General features: G+C 38.8%; 1 protein-coding gene across 1 annotated transcript in view; it reads right to left on the bottom strand.

Moving 5' to 3' along the window:
* Window positions 1-21306, bottom strand: part of LOC126088335 (dynein axonemal heavy chain 10) — a 1153099-nt gene that overhangs the window by 480245 nt on the left and 651548 nt on the right. The window contains exons 33-34 of the mRNA XM_049906469.1: window positions 4314-4496; window positions 210-387 (exon numbers count right to left, since the gene is read on the bottom strand). Coding sequence (XP_049762426.1) covers window positions 210-387; window positions 4314-4496 — 361 coding nt within the window. The remainder of the gene's footprint in view (window positions 1-209; window positions 388-4313; window positions 4497-21306) is intronic.

Raw genomic sequence — 21306 nt, 5'->3', positions numbered from 1 at the left:
AGCAAAGGAATCAGAGTTAAGGAACCAGCTGCTGCAACTTATGATAGTATTTGTGAAAGCTTCTTAAACTATTCTGTGGCAAAATACAAAAATCAGATTTTATTTATTGTCAGTTAATCACGTCATTTTGAAGTAGATTGTTACTGAATGATATAAAGAGAAAAGCAGTGATTTTTACAAAGATTTTACTCTTTTTTTTTTTTTTTCACCTGCAGTGAAAGCTGCCAGTCTTACAATACTTTGTTTTCCACTTCCACCCACTCCAACAAGCATAACATGCCCCTTATGCATGCGTAGCACCCTATGGACACGGGTAAGGTGTTCAAGTGCATCATCAAACAGCACCAGTTCCATGCGGCTGAGGCGTTCATTGTATTCATCAAGAATCTGTTAAAAAATATAAGATTTATAGCTAAGTCTAAATTAAATGAAACCAAATTATTAATCATAAGAACAATGGATAAGTCTAAATAATAAACATATCATTGTAGTGGTATTGCATTGTATCCTTCATCAGAATTAAGTTACAAGTAATATTTACTTATTTTGTTTTAAGCCACTTAACTATTCAGCAGCTTGCAACATATTACTGAATAGATAATCTGTTCCTAAACACAAGAAAATACAATTCCTTATGTCCTTATGTCCAAAAATACATATAAATCCATGCAGCTACTTTTCCATGAGCTATTATCATAATATGTACACATAGATTCCCAGTATCTGCAGATTCTGTTGCAACAGTAGATGACAAACTCACACACACACACACTCACGTAAATGCAACTCACTCACACACGTGGCTTCAGTTGCCTGAGACTGCAGTCGTGTGTGTGTGTGTGTGTGTGTGTGTGTGTGTGTGTGTGTGTGTGTGTGTGTGTGTGTGTGTTTTGTGTATGTGTGAGTGTGTACGTGTGTGTTTTTCGTCTAAATCTGACAAAGGCCTTACTGGTTGAAAGCAATATTTGTGACAGTCTTTTTGATGTGCCTATCTACGTCTCAGCATCTCTGCTATACGATAAGTAGCAACTTTCCTTTTCACAATATTGTTACATTCCATCCTGGATTTCCATTGTTTGATTCTATAGCAACAATAATATTCAAAAATGTTTACAAATAAACTTCTTGTAAAATAATATTAAGATGACAATCATTACAGAATACCCATATATTTGTAGCATCTTATTCTGTCTGCACATACCTGAGTGTACAGTGGTGTATAAACGTTCCATGTGACTGGTATTGCATGCATGCAAGGCTCAACAGTTAACTACCAAGAGAAGCATGGAATCATCTATATCAGTAACATCAAAGAGTAACTACAATGACAAATACTAGTCATGTGGAATGTGTATAAGCCACTGTACACTCATGTTTGTGGGGACAGAGAGAGATGTTACATAAATATTGTGGGCAATAGAAACCTTTTAAAATTAAAATACAGCATAACTATAATGAAACAATGGCAAATCCAGGATGGAATGTAACAATACCAGAGAAGGAAAGTCGCTACTCACCATATAGCGGAGATGCTGAGTCGCGATAGTCACAACAAAAAGATTCACACAATTATAGCTTTCGGCCATTAAAGCCTTTGTCAGCAGTAGACACACATACACACATGCACACACACACTCATGTAAACACAACTTGCACACACATCTGCAGCCTCAGAGAACTGAAACTACACTGCGAGCAGCAGCACCAGTGCATGATGGGAGTGGTGAGTGGGTGAGGGTGAGGAGGAGGCTGGGGCGGGGAGGGGGAGGGATAGTATTGTGGGAGTGGCGGACAGTGAAGTGTTGCAGTTTAGACGGAGGGCACGAGAGAAGGTGTGGAGGTGGGAGGGGGTAAGTAGCGGAAAGGAAAGAAATTAAAAGACTGGGTGTGGTGGTGAAATGATGGCTGTGTAGTGCTGGAATGGGAACAGGGAGGGCGCTGGATGGGTGAGGACAGTGACTAATGAAGGTTGAGGCCGGGAGGGTTACAGGAACGTAGGATGTATGGCAGGGAAAGTTCCCACCTGCGCAATTCAGAAAAGCTGGTGTTGGTGGGAAGGATCCATATGGCACAGGCTGTGAAGCAGTCATTGAGATGAGGGATATCATGTTTGGCAGCATGTTCAGCGACAGGGTGGTTCACTTATTTTTTGGCCATAGTTTGTTGGTGGCCATTCATGTGGATAGACAGCTTGTTGGTTGTCATGCCAACATAGAATGCAGCACAGTGGTTGCAGCTTTGCTTGTAAATCACATAACTGATTTCACAGGTAGCCCTGCCTTTGATGGGATAGGTGATGTTAGTGACCGGATGGAGTAGGTGGTGGTAGGACAGGTCTTGCATCTAGCTCTATTAAAGGGGTATGAGCCTTGCAGTACGGGATTGGGAGTAGGGGTTGTGTAAGGATGGACGAGTATATTGTGTAGGTTCAGTGGATGGCAGAATACCACGGCAGGAGGGGTGGGAAGGATAGTGGGTGGGACATTTCTCATTTCAGGGCACGATGAGAGGTAATCAAAACCCTGGTGGAGAATGTAATTCAGTTGCTCCAGTTCCAGATGGTACAGAGTTACAACGGGAATGCTCCTCTGTGGCCGGTCTGTGGGACTTTGGGAGATGGTGGGAGACTGGAAAGATAAGGCCTGGGAGATTTGTTTTTGTACAAGGATGGGAGGATAATTATGGTCAGTGAAGGCTTCAGTGAGACCCTCAGTATATTTTGAGAGGGACTGCTCGTCACTGCAGAGGCAACAACCATGGGTTAGCTGTATGGAAGGGACTTCTTGGTATGAGATGGGTGGCAGCTGTCGAAGTGGAGGTGTTGCTGGTGGTTAGTAGGTTTGTTATGGACGGAGGTACTGATGTAGCCATCTCTAAGGTGGAGCTCAACATCTAGGAAGGTGGCTTGTTGGGTTGAGTAGGGCTAGGTAAAGCAAATGGGGGAGAAGTTGTTGACGTTCTGAATGAATGTGAATAAGATGTCCTCATCTTCAATCCAGATAGCAAAGATACCATCAATGAATCTGAACCAGGTGAGCGGTTTATGATTCTGGGTTTTTAGGAAGGATTCCTCTAGATGGCCCTTGAATAGGTTAGCATAGGATGGTGCCATGCGGGTGCCCATAGCCGTACCGCAGATTTGTTTGTAGGTAATGCCTTCAAAGGAGAAGTAATTGTGGGTGAAGATATAGTTGGTCATGGAGACTAGGAGGGAAATTGTTGGTTTGGAATCAATAGGGTGTCTGGAAAGGTAGTGTTCAATAGCAGTAAGGCCATGAGCATTACGAATATTATTGTACAGGGAGGTGGCATCAATAGTGACGAGCAGGGCACTGTGTGGTAAAGGGACAGGAACTGTGGAGAGTCAGTCAAGGAAATAGCTGGTATCTTTTATATAGGAGGATAGGTTCCGGGTAATAGGTTGAAGGTGTTGGTCTATGAGAGCAGGGATACTCTCTGTGGGGGCACAGTAACCGCCCACAATGGGGCATCCCGGGTGGTTGGTTTTATGGACTTTTCACCACCACACCCAGTCTTTTAATTTCTTTTTATTTCTCTCCTTTCCGCTACTTACCCCCTCCCCCCACTGCACCTTCTCTCCTGCCTCTCTCCTACCACTCCCACCATACTATCCCTCCCCCTCCCCTCCCCAGCCTCCTCCTTACCCCCACCCATTCGCCACTCCTATCATGCACTGGTGCTGCTGCTCACAGTGTGGTTTCAGGTCTCTGAGACTGCAGCCGTGTGTGCAAGTTGTGTTTGCGTGTGTGTGTGTGTGTGTGTGTGTGTGTGTGTGTGTGTGTGTGTGTGTGTCTACTGCTGACAAAGGCCTTAATGGCCAAAAGCTATAATTGTGTGAATCTCTTTGTTGTGCCTATCGTGTCTCAGCATAACTATAATGGTAATTCCAAGGATGAAACAACATAAAAAATGGTAAAGGCAACCACTCACCTATAGGGACTGATATGCATAGTGTAAAAACATGTAACAGAAAACAGCAATCCCTCTAGCTTTCAAACTCTTTCTGTTTTTCTAGTAAAAGTACACACATCCATACACACAATACACAAACACTCAAACATACATTCCTGCGGATGCACAAGTATTTTTCACAGCTGTAAATGATATCAAGAACAGTGGTGATTGAAGAAAATTGCACCTGCGTGACTGGTAGAAACATAACGTCACTAGTTGTGAGGACAACTAAAAAAAAAAGGTTGGTCACACAAATAAGAAAAGGAGATTGAGATGATGAGGAGGGGAGGAGAGAAAAGAGATACACTAACACACAGAACAAAATTATGAAAACTAACCTCTTTAAATATTCGATATATAGCTTCATAGTCAAGCAGGTCTTCATAAACCCTCTGCTCATCTTCACTTATGGCATTTCGGTAGTCCCCAAATAGAAGAGGTTCCTCCATAACAGTTTGAGCATAGTCAGGGAAATATCGTTTCAAGCCTGCTGATATGTGCTCAGCAATTACTGTTTTATCCTGTTGAAACAACAAAAAACAGCAAATAAAATATTCTGATTTTCAATAAAAATTTAAAACAGTTAATTTGATCAGTATGTAATGCCAGATTTCTGTTGAGTTTTTAAACAAGAGCAGATAAAATACATAGAGTAACTTAAGTGTCTGTCAATATGGTGAACATTATAATTTTATAGGGGCTACTGCCAAAATTTGAAAGTACTGTATTTTACTTCTGAGATGTCAGAATTCACCCCCTGGGGAGCATGTCAGTGTTTTAATTTTCGTTTTGATTATAAGCATATAATACTCTTCAGCTGGCACACATTTCAATGCATTAAGTACCTGACTCAATTTATATTCACTTTGAGAGACCACTGCTGTGTCACCAATAAATTGTATCATGTACATTGTTCTTTATGCAGAGGCAATGGTTGGATGACATGTATGGTGGCATGGTTGAATTGCTGTGTTGGGTTGTTGCCAGGATGCTGAAGGACAGTTCCTCAAAGAAATATCATTTTTAGTCATACATTTTATTTGAAAAAAAAAAAAAAAACTACAACACTCATTGCAATCCCCAGCGGTAGCCACATTCCGATCCCCCATCTTGGCATGTGCTGCCAGTAGCAGGTGCCATGGTGTTGGTGCAACAGGCAGCCAGTAAGTAGCCTAGTAGCCTGTTTGACATGAATAGCTGTGCAGAAATGTTCGTACACGGAGTCCACAGCCACACATGTACATCTGGGCACAGCTCTTCAGCGCAGGGCAGGATATGGCAGTAAGTCCACAGACCTGCCGTGATTCTTGCAATGAAAAACAATCCTCAGCAGTGGAGACCGCCCATGTGAGTGGATGTGTTCATCATCAACATGTTCATCCAAAAATAGATGGTGAACTGGCTGCAACATGTTGCCAAGTTTGTTTCAACTATGCGGCAGAAGGTTTGCTGGAAAGCCCTTACACATCCTCCATACAGTCCTGATCTCTTCATGAGCTTTTCATATTTTTGGAGCCTTGATGAAAGACATTTGTAGCCGTATATTTGTCTCGGTAGAAGAGATGCACACCTGGGTACAATCATGGTTCTGTAGGCAACCGAAAACACTTTTCCGTGAAAGCAGCAATTACTTTTCCAATAATAAACAGTTTACTTACTTTTGTTTCATCTGCCTCATTTGACTGTTCCTTACACATTTCCCCACTGATACTTGTGAACAGTATAGTTTTCTTAAAACAAGGGCAATTTAAACTACAAGGTTCACTGACTGCAATGTAAATCTATGACATTAACTCACTGTCTTATCATTCACACATGATCAGTAACTTATTTAACTGTCCAGTTATATGCTAACACGGTAATGTTACCAAATTCTCCAGTCTCATTGGACAACCCTTAAAAACTAATTTACAATAAATTGGCTCAATAAATTCCATACAGAATTACATAAAACAAAGTACAACTGTTAATACTGAATCCTACTACTCCACATAATTACCTGAAAATCAACACCTGCCCTAAATCATTTACATCTTTCATTAAATATCACACAAAACATCACTCACGGAATCATATCATTAATCTCATCAGTACATTACATCACAAAAAAAGATTCTGCAACATGTTATATTGTGCCCTGTCCGAGACGTAATAACATACTATTTTACTTTCTTATCGAAATGTCAAAAGTTAAAGATATAATTTAATCTTTGTGACAATTAACTGCGCTGCAAGTCAACGATTATTTACGACCAGGAGAATGAGAGCGGCGTATCTGTAATTTGTCCTATTTAAGAATGCGCGTTCGTCTTTTCTTTCTCTCTCTCTCTTTAGTCGTGCGCCTTTCCGACAGCACCTTACGCTATCAGACTCCTATTTTATTCCATTTTTCTTCAAATGAACTGAAATTGTATTCCTGTAGGAATTTGTTTAATAGTGCCATTACTATCACCAATTGCAATTACCGATATGTCTTTACTATGAACACTTTTTATCTTTCGCTCCATAGGCGAGCTAAGATTATTATAATTCCTACGTGATCGCCGAAAGACGGCACAATTCTGTATTATGTCCAAAACTGTGAGATTAGAGCTCGTGATGTCAGATGTCTGTATAAAAAACCTTACTTTGAGAAATAATAATTGTTTAATTTGGTATTTCTGCATTCATTTCATAGTAACAATCATCTATCCCCAATTAATAAAATGTTAAAGATTTTGCTTAACTACATTTTTTCTTATGTTGCCAACGTGATACCCAGAAATTACATTAAAACTGTTCTGAATTTTCTCTCGAGGTGAGGAGACACCTAATCATATCGCTGAGATCATAACCGAGCGAGGTGGCTCAGTGTTTAGATACTGGACTCGCATTCGGGAGGACGACGGTTCAACCCCGCGTCCTGCCATCCTGATTTAGGTTTCCCGTGATTTCGCTAAATCGCTCCAGGCAAATGCCGGGATGGTTCCTTTCAAAGGGCACGGCCGACTTCCTTCCCCGTCCTTCCCTAATCCGATGACCTCGCTGTCTGGTCTCCTTCCCCAAACCAACCAACCAACCTGAGATCATAGGAAAGCAAATTAAACATTTTTCAGCACGCCAAGAGTCTACCGACCTTCACTTCAAACAGCAAAAAAGGTAAAAAAGATTAAGAAAGTGATTTGTGTGTGCGAGTGAAATATTTAAATTCATTTTATTTTTCATTTACTAATAATTAATTAATTATTTATTTAATTATTATTTATTTTACTTTAATTATTAATGTATTTGGCGCTCAAAGCGAGTGGCCGTAACGTAAGAATAAATGTATGTAAAAATTTAAATCCCATTTTCTAATATAAAATTTGCATTTTTATTTCATATAACCATCCGATGTAGGCTACTGTACCACGTCGTGGAAAAAGTCATCCAATCCAGATTACGGCAAATTGTACATCTGTAAGGTAAAAAACTTATTCAAATGAATTTTTTGCTCTGTCAAGACAGTAGTTGTCTTCAATAGTATTTTTCCTTTGATTCTCTACAGAAATAAAGTCGTAGTTACTAGCAGTTTAGTTCAGTGATTCTGGAAGGGTGTGTCAAGAAAAATCCAGTTTTGCAAAAACCGTTGCAAGATTGTTGTTGCGTGTGAAGACAGAGAACACAAAATGGCCGATTTGGTCGCTCTATGATAAAAGAGCATCATAGTCAGGAAAATTATTTATTGTATTAACATTATTTACTGTTTTATATGTATGTATGTTACTGTTAAAGGTTAACATTCGTGTGACGAATTTTTCCCAATTTTTCAAAATTTCAGATTATCGTCAAAGTCGGTAGAAAGGAAAATTTAGCAATTGAAATCATGGCTTCACCATCAAATTTCGGAAATGACATGGTAAATCTAAATGAATCACTCATAGATTTCACCACAAATGAGGTCGCACAAAACATCGAAAATGGTCATCCGGCCACTGCAACTAATTAAACTCGAGTGGATACAGATCAATCTAATGAAACGATGGAAGACAGTATTGCGCTTGACCCGCTTACTGCTTTCCCGAAAAAGTTGGAATTACGGGCAGAGACAAAGAATTAAAATATTGATATAAAAACCGAATTACCCAACATCTGGTCCGAGCTAATGAATATGAAGCAAGCTTATGCAGCAATTTTTCACCAAGTCAACTAACTGGAGAGTGGTGTTGAAAAATTAAAAATTTAGCATTCCGCAATAAAATCGGATGTGGAAAAATTAACATCTGACGTTACAGATCTCAAAATAAATAATCAAAAGATCTTAGACGAACAGTTAGAATCTCACAAAAGACAAATAAATACTGGAATTTCCAACTGGATAACCACTAAAGAGACGAAACTTGATACAAATATTAATGTTGCCGTCGACAAAGCTGTTCACTGCATACGGGAAGAAATATGTTCTGCCGTACAAGCGAATTCAGACGCCACGCACAATCCGCGAGACGAACGAAAAGAAGCAAACGAAGGAATGCCTATATGGACACGGGAAATAAACGGTCGCGTCCGTAATTTGGAGAAAGCCGTTTCGACGGACAGCAGAACGGAAATGAATTTTCCTATGCAACTGTCGAATGACAACAATGCACGAAAAACGACATTCGGGAATGAAAAAAATATTCCAAACACCCGACTTGTCGCCAGCAAAATGCAATGACGAAGACGAAGGTATAGTGAGTTCATCGAAAATTGAGCAAAATTTACTCAAACACCGCCATTTTCCAACATTTTCCGAGGACATGAAATCCATCCACCCAATTGTATTTATACGCGCTTCTAAGAATATCTTACACAGATACAGGTCAGAACATCAAAAATTCAGTTCGTGATGTCACACGTCACCAGTGACGCAGCCCTATGGGCTAGCGAAACCACTGAATCATGCAATACGCTTGCTGAATTCGAGAAAGCTTTCCTTGCAAAATATTGGTCTGCAGGAATCCAAGAACATTTGCGCAAAGAAGTTTATACCCTTGAACTGTATAATCCGAAAAAGGGGAGCCTGCGCAAATATTTTGAACGATACATTGCGAATATTAAAGACAAAATTACCGATCAGCCTTAGGGAAAAATTAATAAATGTACCAGACGAATATTTGGAGCATTTCCTTTCGGTGATCGACTCCTTGGATCTAATTCAAGAAGACGCAAAGTCTTACCAAGCAGTCACGAATAACTGTAACGGTTGTCACAGTATTTATAATCCAGACAGTAATGAACAGAGTAAACGTAACCAACACAGAAAGGTCAATATGACAAAGTGAATGTGCCTAGTTACAACCATAACAGGAACCATGCTTCGAATGACGCGAATACCGGTTCCTAGCCAATAAATGGAATTTGGCGACGGTAACTCGGGAAACGGCACGAGCTATAAGCGCAAATTCGAAGGTGGAAATAATTACCACGACGCTTACCACGATAAAAGGACACTGAGGAAAAAGCCGAATGGCAATCAATGGGATAACAACGACAGTCCTCCGAATCAACCTAACACAAATATTAGAAACAAGAACCAATATCCGAATAGTAATAACGGCAACCAATGGTCAAACCAGCAACCAATTCTATGGTTCGGTAACCAGACACTGAATGTAATGCAAGCAGTACCCGTCATTCCAGACGCAAACGGTCAAAGTCACATTGACAGTAACCGTCCTACTACAGAGCAAGTATGTGAAGTTGTAGAACAATTCGGCCATCAGCAACAGTCAAACTAAAGCCGACCGTTCTGAACGGCCTCCCGAGCACGGTTGGATCTATAAGTGGAGGCAACCCCACAATCAATCTGAAAGCGCTACGTTACAACGACGGTGCCGACATCGGGGACGAATTATTAGAAGTCGAGTCTATAAACATGACGATGAATACTTGGTGCAAGCTGAAATTATGGTCACTATTAACAGTGTTACTTTTGAAGCAATAATTGATACTGCTGCCATTACATGTGTCATAAATCACACCTTGCTCGACCAAATTAATCACATAGAGAGATTACCTATATTACCCTTGCAAAATTGCCGAGTTTCTGGCGCATTAAGCGCTGCCACACAGATAGTTAAGCAACAGGTGCAGGTCGAACTCTATGTAGAAGACGAGCAACTTACGTGCCACTTCTTACTAATTAAAAATTTATCGGTTCCTCGCAACCTAGGGTGGGATTTTCTACGCGGTAGAAATGCAAAGATTGATCTACCTGCGGGAAAATGCGTGGTTACAAACAAAGGCAAAAGAATTGCACTACGGTTAATTAGGACTCAAAATGCACATAACAGATGCTGTCGTAATGTTATTGTGAAATTGGTAGGCCCAGGTATACCCCACATTTCTAAAGATTTCGAGATGTCAGAATTTCTGCACTCGAAAGTTAATAACGCAGCAGTACCTAACAATTCAGCATCAATTGTAGCAAAAGCATCATAGTCGACGTATCTGAACCAAACACAGAAGGAAGAACTAATCTCATTGAAGATTATATGTCTGTATTTGATAGTAAACATGGAACCATAAAGAACTTTGTGTATAAGGTGGAGGTTACCCCACACGAAACTTTTTGTAGGACATCACACGCCGTGCCGTGGAAAAAAAGAATCTGTAAAGGCAGAAATAAATAAGATTCTGGACTGGGGACTAATCGAACCATCGGACTCCACAAAAAAGTATTATGAATGATCAAATGTTAGTAGACAAAGTGCTACTTACCCACTTGAAGTAATGATCTTTATTACATGTGTACCAATATTTGTATGTAAACGACTATATTATGTATCTAACTTGCATATAAATTTCATGGTGAATGTATAACTAATGTGAATATTTTTCTTTCAGTATTTAAATCGTAAGTTTTTTTCCTTTTCAAATTGTAAGTAAATAACTTCATTCAATAATTAAAGATAACTTTTTCAAATGTTATTGCTTTTATGGATATGAATAATTAGTCATGACAGGAATAAAGTAGAAAAAAAACCTTTTAAACTTTCTATGCAAAGTCAATGAGTAAACTCAAACTTTGAATCACCTGATGAATAGTAAATTTTATCTTCCCAATTATTTATGAAATAAATTCGATTTTTGTACTAATGTGTTATTTGCAATGAATGTATATAAAACCCAAAAATAGTCAGCATCTAGAGAATCAATGCGTTACCTAGCTTCAACCACTAGAATATACAGGGCTATTACAAATGATTGAAGCGATTTCATATGGTCACGACACACTACAGATACGTAGAAAAACTCATAAAGTTTTGTTCGGCTGAAGCCGCACTTCAGGTTTCTGCCGACAGAGCGCTCGAGAGCGCAGTGAGACAAAATGGCGACAGGAGTCGAGAAAGCGTATATCGTGCTTGAAATGCACTCACATTAGTCAGTCATAACACTGCAACGACACTTCAGGACGAAGTTCAACAAAGATCCACCAACTGCTAACTCAATTCGGCGATGGTATGCGCAGTTTAAAGCTTCTGGATGCCTCTGTAAGGGGAAATCAACGGGTCGGCCTGCAGTGAGCGAAGAAACGGTTGAACGCGTGCGGGCAAGTTTCACGCGTAGCCCGCGGAAAATTGGCTCATGCCACAACTGGAGACCGACAGCGCCGACTTCATCTTTGAACAGGATAGTGCTCCACCGCACTTCCATCATGATGTTCGGCATTTCTTAAACAGGAGATTGGTCGTGGTGGAGATCATGATCAGCAATTCATGTCATGGCCTCCACGCTCTCCCGACTTAACCCCATGCGATTTTTTTTTTGTGGGGTTATATGAAAGATTCAGTGTTTAAACCTCCTCTACCAAGAAACGTGCCAGAACTGCGAGCTCGCATCAACGATGATTTCGAACTCATTGATGCTGCGCCGAGTGTGGGAGGAACTTGATTATCGGCTTGATGTCTGCCGAATCACTAAAGGGGCACATATCGAACATTTGTGAATGCCTAAAAAACCTTTTTGAGTTTTTGTATGTGTGTGCAAAGCATTTTGAAAATATCTCAAATAATAAAGTTATTGTAGAGCTGTGAAATCGCTTCAATCATTTGTAATAACCCTGTACATCCTTCTGATGAATACATGGTAGCGTTATGGCTAATTTTCGTTGCGATTTTAATTTCGTAAGTAGGAAGTAAAACCGTGTGATTTTCTCCACTTGACCGAGCAACGAATATCATCTGAATGAGAAACGAAGTTATGCTTTCTTTTCTGGGAATATGTAAATGGTTACAAGTAACTGAATTTTGAGTAGTGTATATTTCTAATTTCATTTTAATTCTTTATGGACAGTAATGATGATCTTCTGATCAGTGACTGTTACTGTGAAATCAAATACATAAACCTCCAATGCGAGTATAGCTAAATGTACATAGCAGTGAACTCTCACAGACCTGTGTCTCAAAGAATACTGATGTGTTGTAACTATAAAATTTGCCCAAAGTGAATACGTTGATTGAGACTTTTAAAAATAAAGCGTCAGCGCATTTTTCACTGCACAGCGTTGTGACTTACTGGACAATATATAAAAGCAATGGTTGTCACAACGAATTGTATATAAAAATGATTCTATTTAATGAACAGTGGTACCACGTCTAGTTTTGTGTGGCGATTTTTCTCCAAGATATGACGATTGGTGACATTTCTTCATACATTACTGCGTGCGAACTGTGCGAAGTGCTTCATTCAGTGACCATTAACTGCAACCAGACAGAAAGTGATCTCTAAATTTTGCGCTTTATTGCCACAAAACCGAAAACAAGTGTGATCAATATGACAGATACTCGGGAACTGCAAATTTGATCGACTTGTTAAAGACTATGTCTTGTGTGCTGTCGGAACATTGAGTAAACGTTCTTGCTTTGGCATGAACATTTCCTCACCAGCAGCCGCTAGCGTCGCCTGAACTATTTTTCGAAAGGTTTACGCAGCGCTGTGCGGAGCCAACTAATATTTGCCGAACTGTCCTTAGAGAGACTTCGCGCGCAACGGCTATCAATGGCACTCCGCCCTCTGTGAAATGTTATGGATGAACAACAACATTCAGGACTCGGTACCTGTCTTATGAGACAACTTACCTTGCAGGGCGATAAGCTAACGCTAAGAAATACGACTATTACAACATATACTTGGTTTTTGTCGTGACCACCTGCAGCGAGCTGCCACCCACCCATAACGGGTCACATTCTAGAGAAGCGCAAGTGCTTGTGTCCGAGAGGAAGGAAGGATGAATGTCGCAACCACCAGACGTCAGTGAACCACAGCAGGTCCATCCGGACCTAATACTTACGTACGGAGGAGCGAGAACTGTACCTAGCAGTCCCCACCGTCCCGCCGTTCCATTGTGACGAACTTTTTTCGTCACCTCAACCAACACTTCAATCAAGTCGTTGGTCATTCCACCATATGAAGATTTAAATAGAAAGCTGTTATGAAACATAACCACAAAACACACACTAGGCCTAAACACACAGTAAAGTTTCGAAGTTATCTGTGATTGAAATCTGGTTAATTCACAGTAACACAAATCTTAATGCAACTGTATTTTAAAATATTTGAGATTTTTTTTTTCCGTTATAATTTATGATGTGTTGCCTAATCATAATACAGAGTAATATCCCTTTCAGTACCAATATGACGTTAATGATAAAAAAGGTATATTTATTGTTCTGAGATCATGTAACTAATTAAGATCTGAGTTGAAATATTTAGGGATTCATAAGATATCGGCAGAGCCGAACACAAGTTCAATGAATTGACTTTAAATATTTACTACTTGGTAATATTCCATAAAAGCATAACTTCCAAATAGTGTAAACTAAAAATTAGTGAGTGCCAATGTGAAAGGAAGTTTATTGAATACTTCAATAACTATGCAACGTCTAACTACTATTTGAAAATATCATAAAGACCTGATTGTTATATTACTAGTAGAAATACGCAACCCTCGGCTCACGGGGCCAGTTCTTTTTTTTTTTCCGGACCCTCCTCTGCCGAATGGGTGAGCCCGTCGAAATTTAACAAAACCGTAGTCAAAATGTGAGGGTACACATGCCAATGTTAGAAAGCCACTAGAAGCTAAATAATAAACATTGTAAAGGGAATGTAAACCCTATGGTCAATTGGAATAACTGATACCTATCTATGGCAAATCAGAGAATGTGTTATGGATGTGAATTTTTAAAATATTGTTAACAGTTTTGAAATTCCCGGGGGCGAGGTAATATTGTGCCCTGCCCGCCATGTAATAACATACCATTTTCCTTTTTCTAGCGAAATGTCAAAAGTTAAAGATATAATTTAATATTTATGACAATTAACTGTGCTGCAAGTCAGCGAATATGTACGCCCAGGAGAATGAGAGTAGCGTAGGATTATCATCTGTATTTTGTCCTACATAAGAATGCGCGCTCGTCTTTTCTTTCTGTTTTCAATCGCGCGCCTTTCCGACAGTACCTTACGCTATCAGACTCCTATTTTATTCAATTTTTGTTGAAATGAACTGAAATTGTATTCCTGTTAGGAATTTGTTTAATAGTGCCATTACTACCGCCAATTGTGATTACCGATATGACTTTACTATGAACACTTTTTTTTCTTTCCATCCATAGCCGAGCTAAGATTATTATAATTTCTACGTGATCGCCGAAAGACGGCACAATTCTTTATTATGTCCAAAACTGTGAGATTAGAGCTCGAGATGTCAGATGTCTGTATAAAAAACCCTACTTTGAGAAATAATAATTGTTTAATTTGGTATTTCTGCATTCATTTCATAGTAACGATCATCTATCCCCAATTTATAAAATGTTACAGATTTTGGTTTACTACATTTTTTCTTACGTTGCCAACGCGATACCCACGAAATTAAATTAAAACTGTTCTGAATTTTCTCTCGAGGCGAGGAGACAGCTAATCCTATCCCTGAGATCATAGGAAAACAAATTAAACGTTTTCAGCACGCCAAGAGTCTACTGACCTCTTCAAACAGCAAAAAAGGTAAAAAAGATTAAGAAAGTGATCTGTGTGTGCGAGTGAAATATTTAAATTCATTTTACTTTTCATTTACTGCATTTCCTCTTATTTATTTATTTATTTGATTATTATTTATTTTATTTTAATATTATTATAAACATAATGTATAAAACGTATTAAATCATTGAAAAACATATTCTTACCATTAGTCACAAGAAATGTTAATGTGAAATAATGAATCCTTTCGACATCTACATCTACACAGATACTCAGCAAGCCACTGCATGGTATGTGGTGGAGGGTGCCCTGTACCACTACTAGTCATTTCCTTTCCTCTTCCACTCACAAATTGAGCGAGGGAAAAACGACTGTTTATATGCCTCTGTATGAGCCCTAATATCTTGTATCTTATCTTCATGGTCCTTACGCACAATATATATTGGCAGCAGTAGAACTGTTTGGCAATCAGCTTCAAATGCCAGTGTTCCAAATTTTCTCAATAGTGTTTCTTGAAAAGAACATCGATTTCCTTCCAGGGATTCCCATTTCAGTTATCAAAACATCACTGTAACACTTACATGTTGTTCAAACCACCAGTAACAAATCTAGCAACCTGCCTCTGAATTGCTTTGATGTTTTCCTTCAATCCGACCTGGCACAGATCCCAAACACTTGAGCGGTACTCCAGAATAGGTTTCACCAGCATCCTACATGCAGTCTCCTTTACCGGTGAACCACTCTTTCCCAAAATTCTTTCAATAAACCAAATTTGGCCATCCACCTTCCCTACCACAGTTCTCAAATACTTGTTCCCTCTCATATCACTTTGCAACGTTGTGCCCAGATATTTAAACGACTTGACTGTGTCAAGCAGGACACTAGTAATACCATATTCAAACTTACAATTTCGATCTTCCTACTCATTCACATCAACTTGCACTTTTCCACATTTAGGGCTAGCTGCCATTCATCACATCAACTAGGAATTTTGTCTAAGTTGTCTTGTATCTTCCTACAATCACACAACTTTGATGCCTTACCATACACCACAGCATCATCAGCAAACAGCTGCAGATTGCTTCCAACCCTGTCTGCCAATTCATTTATGAATATTGAGATCAAATGTGGTCCTATCACACTTCCCTGGGGCACTACTGGCGATACCCTTGTCTCTGACGAATATTCGCCGTTTAGGACAACATACTCGGTTCTATTATTTAAGAAGACTTCATACCACTTAAATATCTGTGAACTTATTTTATATGTTAATATCTTCATTAACAGTCTGCAACGGGCTCCATGCCAAATGCTTTCTGGAAATACAGAAATATGGAACCCTCCATCCATAGTTCACAGTATATCATGTGAGAAAAGGTCAAGACGAGTTTTGCACAAGCAGTTTCCACTAATCTTTCATGGTCCCCTGAGTTCCATCATCCATCACCAGAGATCAATTTTAGCATGTGATCAAACAGAAAGTTGAATCTTAGGGTTGAACAGCACCCTTCACCTGGAACACATCTGTTAGGCACAATGAACTCCAGCTGAGTTGTAAATAGTTTGTCATCTGCATCTGTACCTTGCACAGCCTGCCGCACCCCAAGAATGTGACCTAGTGCCCACACTACTACAACCGTTCAATCCACAGACACACACTTCTCAAAAGATTCATGTTTGTTGGCCTGATAATTAACCTTGTAAATATGTCTCCTCTTTCTTCTTCCACCTCACCCCTGATTCCAAGTACCTGGCACTACAAAAGGCAGTGACAAACTTGTCTCCTTTGAAATACATTTGCTGTACCACTTCATTACTCACCACATCTGCAATACAATCAATCTCATCAACAGCTTCCTGTGCATCCTCTGCAATATCTACAACAAAATTACTGTCTGCAATTCAATTCTGCACAATGCAAAAGTCATTGGCACATGCACTTTCTGGTATGTCTGGCTCAGGCTCCAAGACCTTTAAACAACACCCATTATCACCCATTGGGGCAGATACTGCTGCACTTATGCGGCTACCCACACATTTATTTACTACAGTGTAGCATATATGGCACTACAGCTAATTCAGTCGCCACATTTTTACAAGATATCAGAGTTGATAATTCTACATTACCCCCCTTAATTTCTACAGTGCAACTAATTTCTACATCCATAAAAGTACTATCATTTTTCTTTCTTTCCCCAGCCTCTACAAAAATCCAGAATTCCTTTCTACTGCAGAAAGATTCTTGTGCTCATTTTCATCCCAACAATTGTGAAATTCTTTATGCCTCTTCTCTGCATATTATGGGTGGTATACCTCCTCTGCTTCTAGCTACGCTCTGTTCCTGTTAATTGCTTACCGGTAGACAGAAATGCATTATTTGCTCCCATCAAAGCTAACTCAAGTGTTTAAGCTTGCAAATGCTTCCAAATGGATAGCCGCCTGCAGGACGGATGATGACATGGTTAACCCTTTAACAATTACACAAACAAAAACAAACTATGAGAACAAAACAGAGTGATGACAATGACACTTAAACATGTTACTATCCTGACAGTGTAGCTTAACTTCTCTGCCTGAGTTGTGACCCATGACTACATGTTTATGTAATGAGCCATATTTCTTGCTATGACAGAATACACTTCCTGTTCCATACATACATACATTTATCCTTGTTCCATAGATCATGAATAGGACATTTCGTAATGATGTGGAACATGCCACCTCCACATAAGTTTTCTTTACACAAAATAATTAATTAATTATTATTTCATTTTTTTACAGTTACTACTTCATTTCTAAGAATTCATCTATTGAGTACAAGGAGTTGTCATTCAGAAATTATTTTAATTTGCTTTTCAATGTTGGTTGGCTATGTGTCAGACTTTTAATACTATTTGGCAAATGACCGAAGATTTTTGTGGCGGCATAATTCACCTCTTTCTGTGCCAAAGTGAGATTTAATCCAGAATAGTGAATATCATTCTTTCTTCTAGTGTTGTAGCTATGTGCTTCACTGTTATTTTTGAATTGGGATGTGTTATTAATGAAAAATTTCATAAGTGAATATATGTATTGCAAAGGTACTGTGAATATCCCGAGTTCCTTAAATAAATGTCTGCAAGGTGATCTTGGTTGGGCTTCAGCTATTATTCTGATTACATGCTCTTGTGCGATGAATACTTTATCTCTTAATGACGAATTGCCCCAAAATATGATGCCATATGAAAGCAGTGAATGAAAACAGGCATAGTAGGCTAATTTACTGATATGTTTATCACCAAAATTTGCAATAACCGTTACAGGATAAGTAGCTGAACCTAACCGTTTCAGCAGATCATCAATGTGTTTCTTCCAATTCAATTTCTCATCAATGCACACACCCTGAAATTTTGAGTATTCTGCCTTAGCAACAGACTTCCATTCATAGTCTATATTTACGAATGGTGTTATGCCAGAATTTTATAAACTGTGTTTTCTCAAAATTTAGTGAGACTCCATTTGCAGAGAACCACTTAATAACTTTCTGAAAGACATTATTTGCAATTTCCTAAGCTGATTCTTGCTTCTTGGGTGTGATTACAATACTTGTATCATCAGCAAAAAGAACTAGCTTTGCTTCTTCTTGAATGTAGAGTGGCAAGTCATTAATATACATTAAGGAAAAAAAGGGACCCAAGACTGAACACTGTCAGACACCATTCTTGATTCCCCATTTAGAGGACTCTGCTGCTTTTGCAGACTATCTGTACTGTCAATTTAAACCTTCTGCATTCTTCCAGTTAAGTATGAAATAAACCATTTGTGCACTATCCCACTCATACCACAATACTTAAGCTTATATAGAAGAATTTCATGATTCACACAATCAAAAGCCTTTGAGAGATCACAATATACCCCAATGGGTGATTTTTGGTTATTCAATGCATTTAATATTTGATCAGTGAAAGCATATAAAGGATTTTCTGTTGAAAAGACTTTGAAAACTATTGTTAGTATTTAATTTTTGCAAATGTGTGAAGCTACTCTTGGATACATTACTTTTTCAAGAATTTTGGATAGTGCTGGCAGAAGTGAGATTGGGTGGTAATTGATGGCATCATCAAACCTATCCTCCTTTTATGCAATGGTTTAACAATAGCATATTTAAGTCTCTGTGGAAAAATGCCCTATTTCAGTGAGCTACCAGTACTACATATGTGGCTGAGAATCCTACTCATCTATTTTGAACAAGCTTTTAGTACTCTGTTGGTAGCGCCACCAACTCTGTGCAAGCTTTTACTTTTGAGTGAATTTATTATGTTCCTAATTTCAGTGGTAGAGGAGGGTTGAATTTCAGTTTTATCAAATTGCATAGGTGTTGCTAACTTCCATATTGAGCCGTGCATTTTCTAATGAACAGCTTGGGTCCTATTTTCTCTAAACACTTCAAAACATTATTAAAAATATTTTCTACTTCTGACTTTTTGTTGACAAATGTTTCACTGAGTTTGATAGAAATACAGTCTTTCTGTGCTCTCAGTTGCCCTGTTTCCCTTTTAACAACATTCTAAATTGTTTTAATTTTATTATCAGAGGTGCTAACCTCAGACATGTCCACCCCGATAGCTGAATGGTCAGCGTGATGGACTGCCATCCTAAGGGGCCCCGGTTCGATTCTCAGCTGGGTCGGGGATTTTCTCTGCTCAGGGACAGGGTGTCGTGTTGTCATCGTCATCATTACATCCCCATTTGGCACACAGGTCGCAGAATGTGGTGTCGAATGTAATAAGACCTACACCAAGGCAGCCTGACATGCCCCGTAAGAGGCCTCCTGGCCAATGACGCCAAACGCTCATTCCATTCCATTCCATTCCATCTCAGACATAATGCACATACTTTTGGACTTTCTAACAACTTTTCTTAACATTCCATTCCATTCCATCTCAGACATAATGCACATACTTTTGGACTTTCTAACAACTTTTCTTAACATTCCATTCCATCTCAGACATAATGCACATACTTTTGGACTTTCTAACAACTTTTCTTAACACAGTGCAATACTTTTTATAATGTTTGAGTGTTTCTGGATCATTACTTTTTCTAGCAATAAGATACATTTGCTTTTACTGTTTGCAAGATATTTTTATGCATTTATTGCCATAGCTTTTGAGATGGTTTCTTACAATTACGTTTCACTGTTTTCTTAGGAAAACTGTTTTTAAGTGTACTCATAAAGGCATCATGAAATCAGTTAAATTTTAAAATAGCATCAGGTTCCTTGTACAACTCATTCTGGTGTAGCAGGCTTTCCCAAAAATTTGCAATTGTTAAATTGTTCATTGAATGAATTACTTTGGAGGACTGTTTTGCATTACTATATGAAGCTATGTCATATAATGTAACTAACTGTGCATCATGATCAGAAAGACTATTCTTAACAGGAACAATATTTGAATGTATGCTTTCTCGGCATATACAGCTGGCGAAGAGTTCTCAGGCTTCCAGCCGGGTGGCGGTGTCTTCAAACTGCGACGTTTCGATGAGTGACATACTCATCATCTTCTGGAGACTTCACCAGAAGATGATGAGTATGTCACTCGTCGAAACGTCGCAGTTTGAAGACACCGCCATCCGGATGGAAGCCCGAGAACTCTTCGCCAGGAACAATATTTATTTGATTAAATTTATTTTGGTCTACAAAAGCATGATCTATCAGTGTGCTACTTTCCTGCACTACCCAAGTACAAAAATCAATAACTGATGTCAAATTGAAAGAACCAAATAATAATTCAAGGTCATTCTTTCTATCAGGTTCTTTTGGAAAATTTGCAGTGCAATCCCCATAAACAATAATTTGTTTCCCTCTGTTTGCCAGATAGCAAAACAAACAATCCAATTTTTCAGAAACAGATGAAAATTTCCCCAAGGTGACCTACATACAGCTACAATTATAAAAGTACTATTATTTAGTTTAAGCTCACAGACACATGCTTCTATATGTCAGTCTACAAAAATTTTTTTAGTTTCTAAATCTTCATACTTTGATAAATTTTAACATATATGGCAACTCTCCCTCTCTCCATAGTGTGTCTACTTAAATGTACTGAAAGCTTATATCCACCTACATTTGCGTTTTACATGTTTGTGAATATATGATGTTCAGACAGGCATGTACATCTATTCCAACCTCAGTTTCTAAATCTTCTAAGCAAACAACAAGCTCATCTACTTTGTTTTTTAATCTCTTGAAATTGTGATGCAATATATTAACATTATTTTTCGTTTTACATTTATGAGAGTCTTGTGATAAACTAACATTATTTTTCACTGTAGTTTTATGAGAATTTTGTGATATTTTTACCATCTCTAGTACTT

This window comes from Schistocerca cancellata, chromosome 6, assembly GCF_023864275.1.
Source record: "Schistocerca cancellata isolate TAMUIC-IGC-003103 chromosome 6, iqSchCanc2.1, whole genome shotgun sequence".
NCBI lineage: Eukaryota > Metazoa > Arthropoda > Insecta > Orthoptera > Acrididae > Schistocerca > Schistocerca cancellata.
Note: the sequence above shows the minus strand (reverse complement) of the source record. Positions and strands in the feature narration are given on the sequence as shown.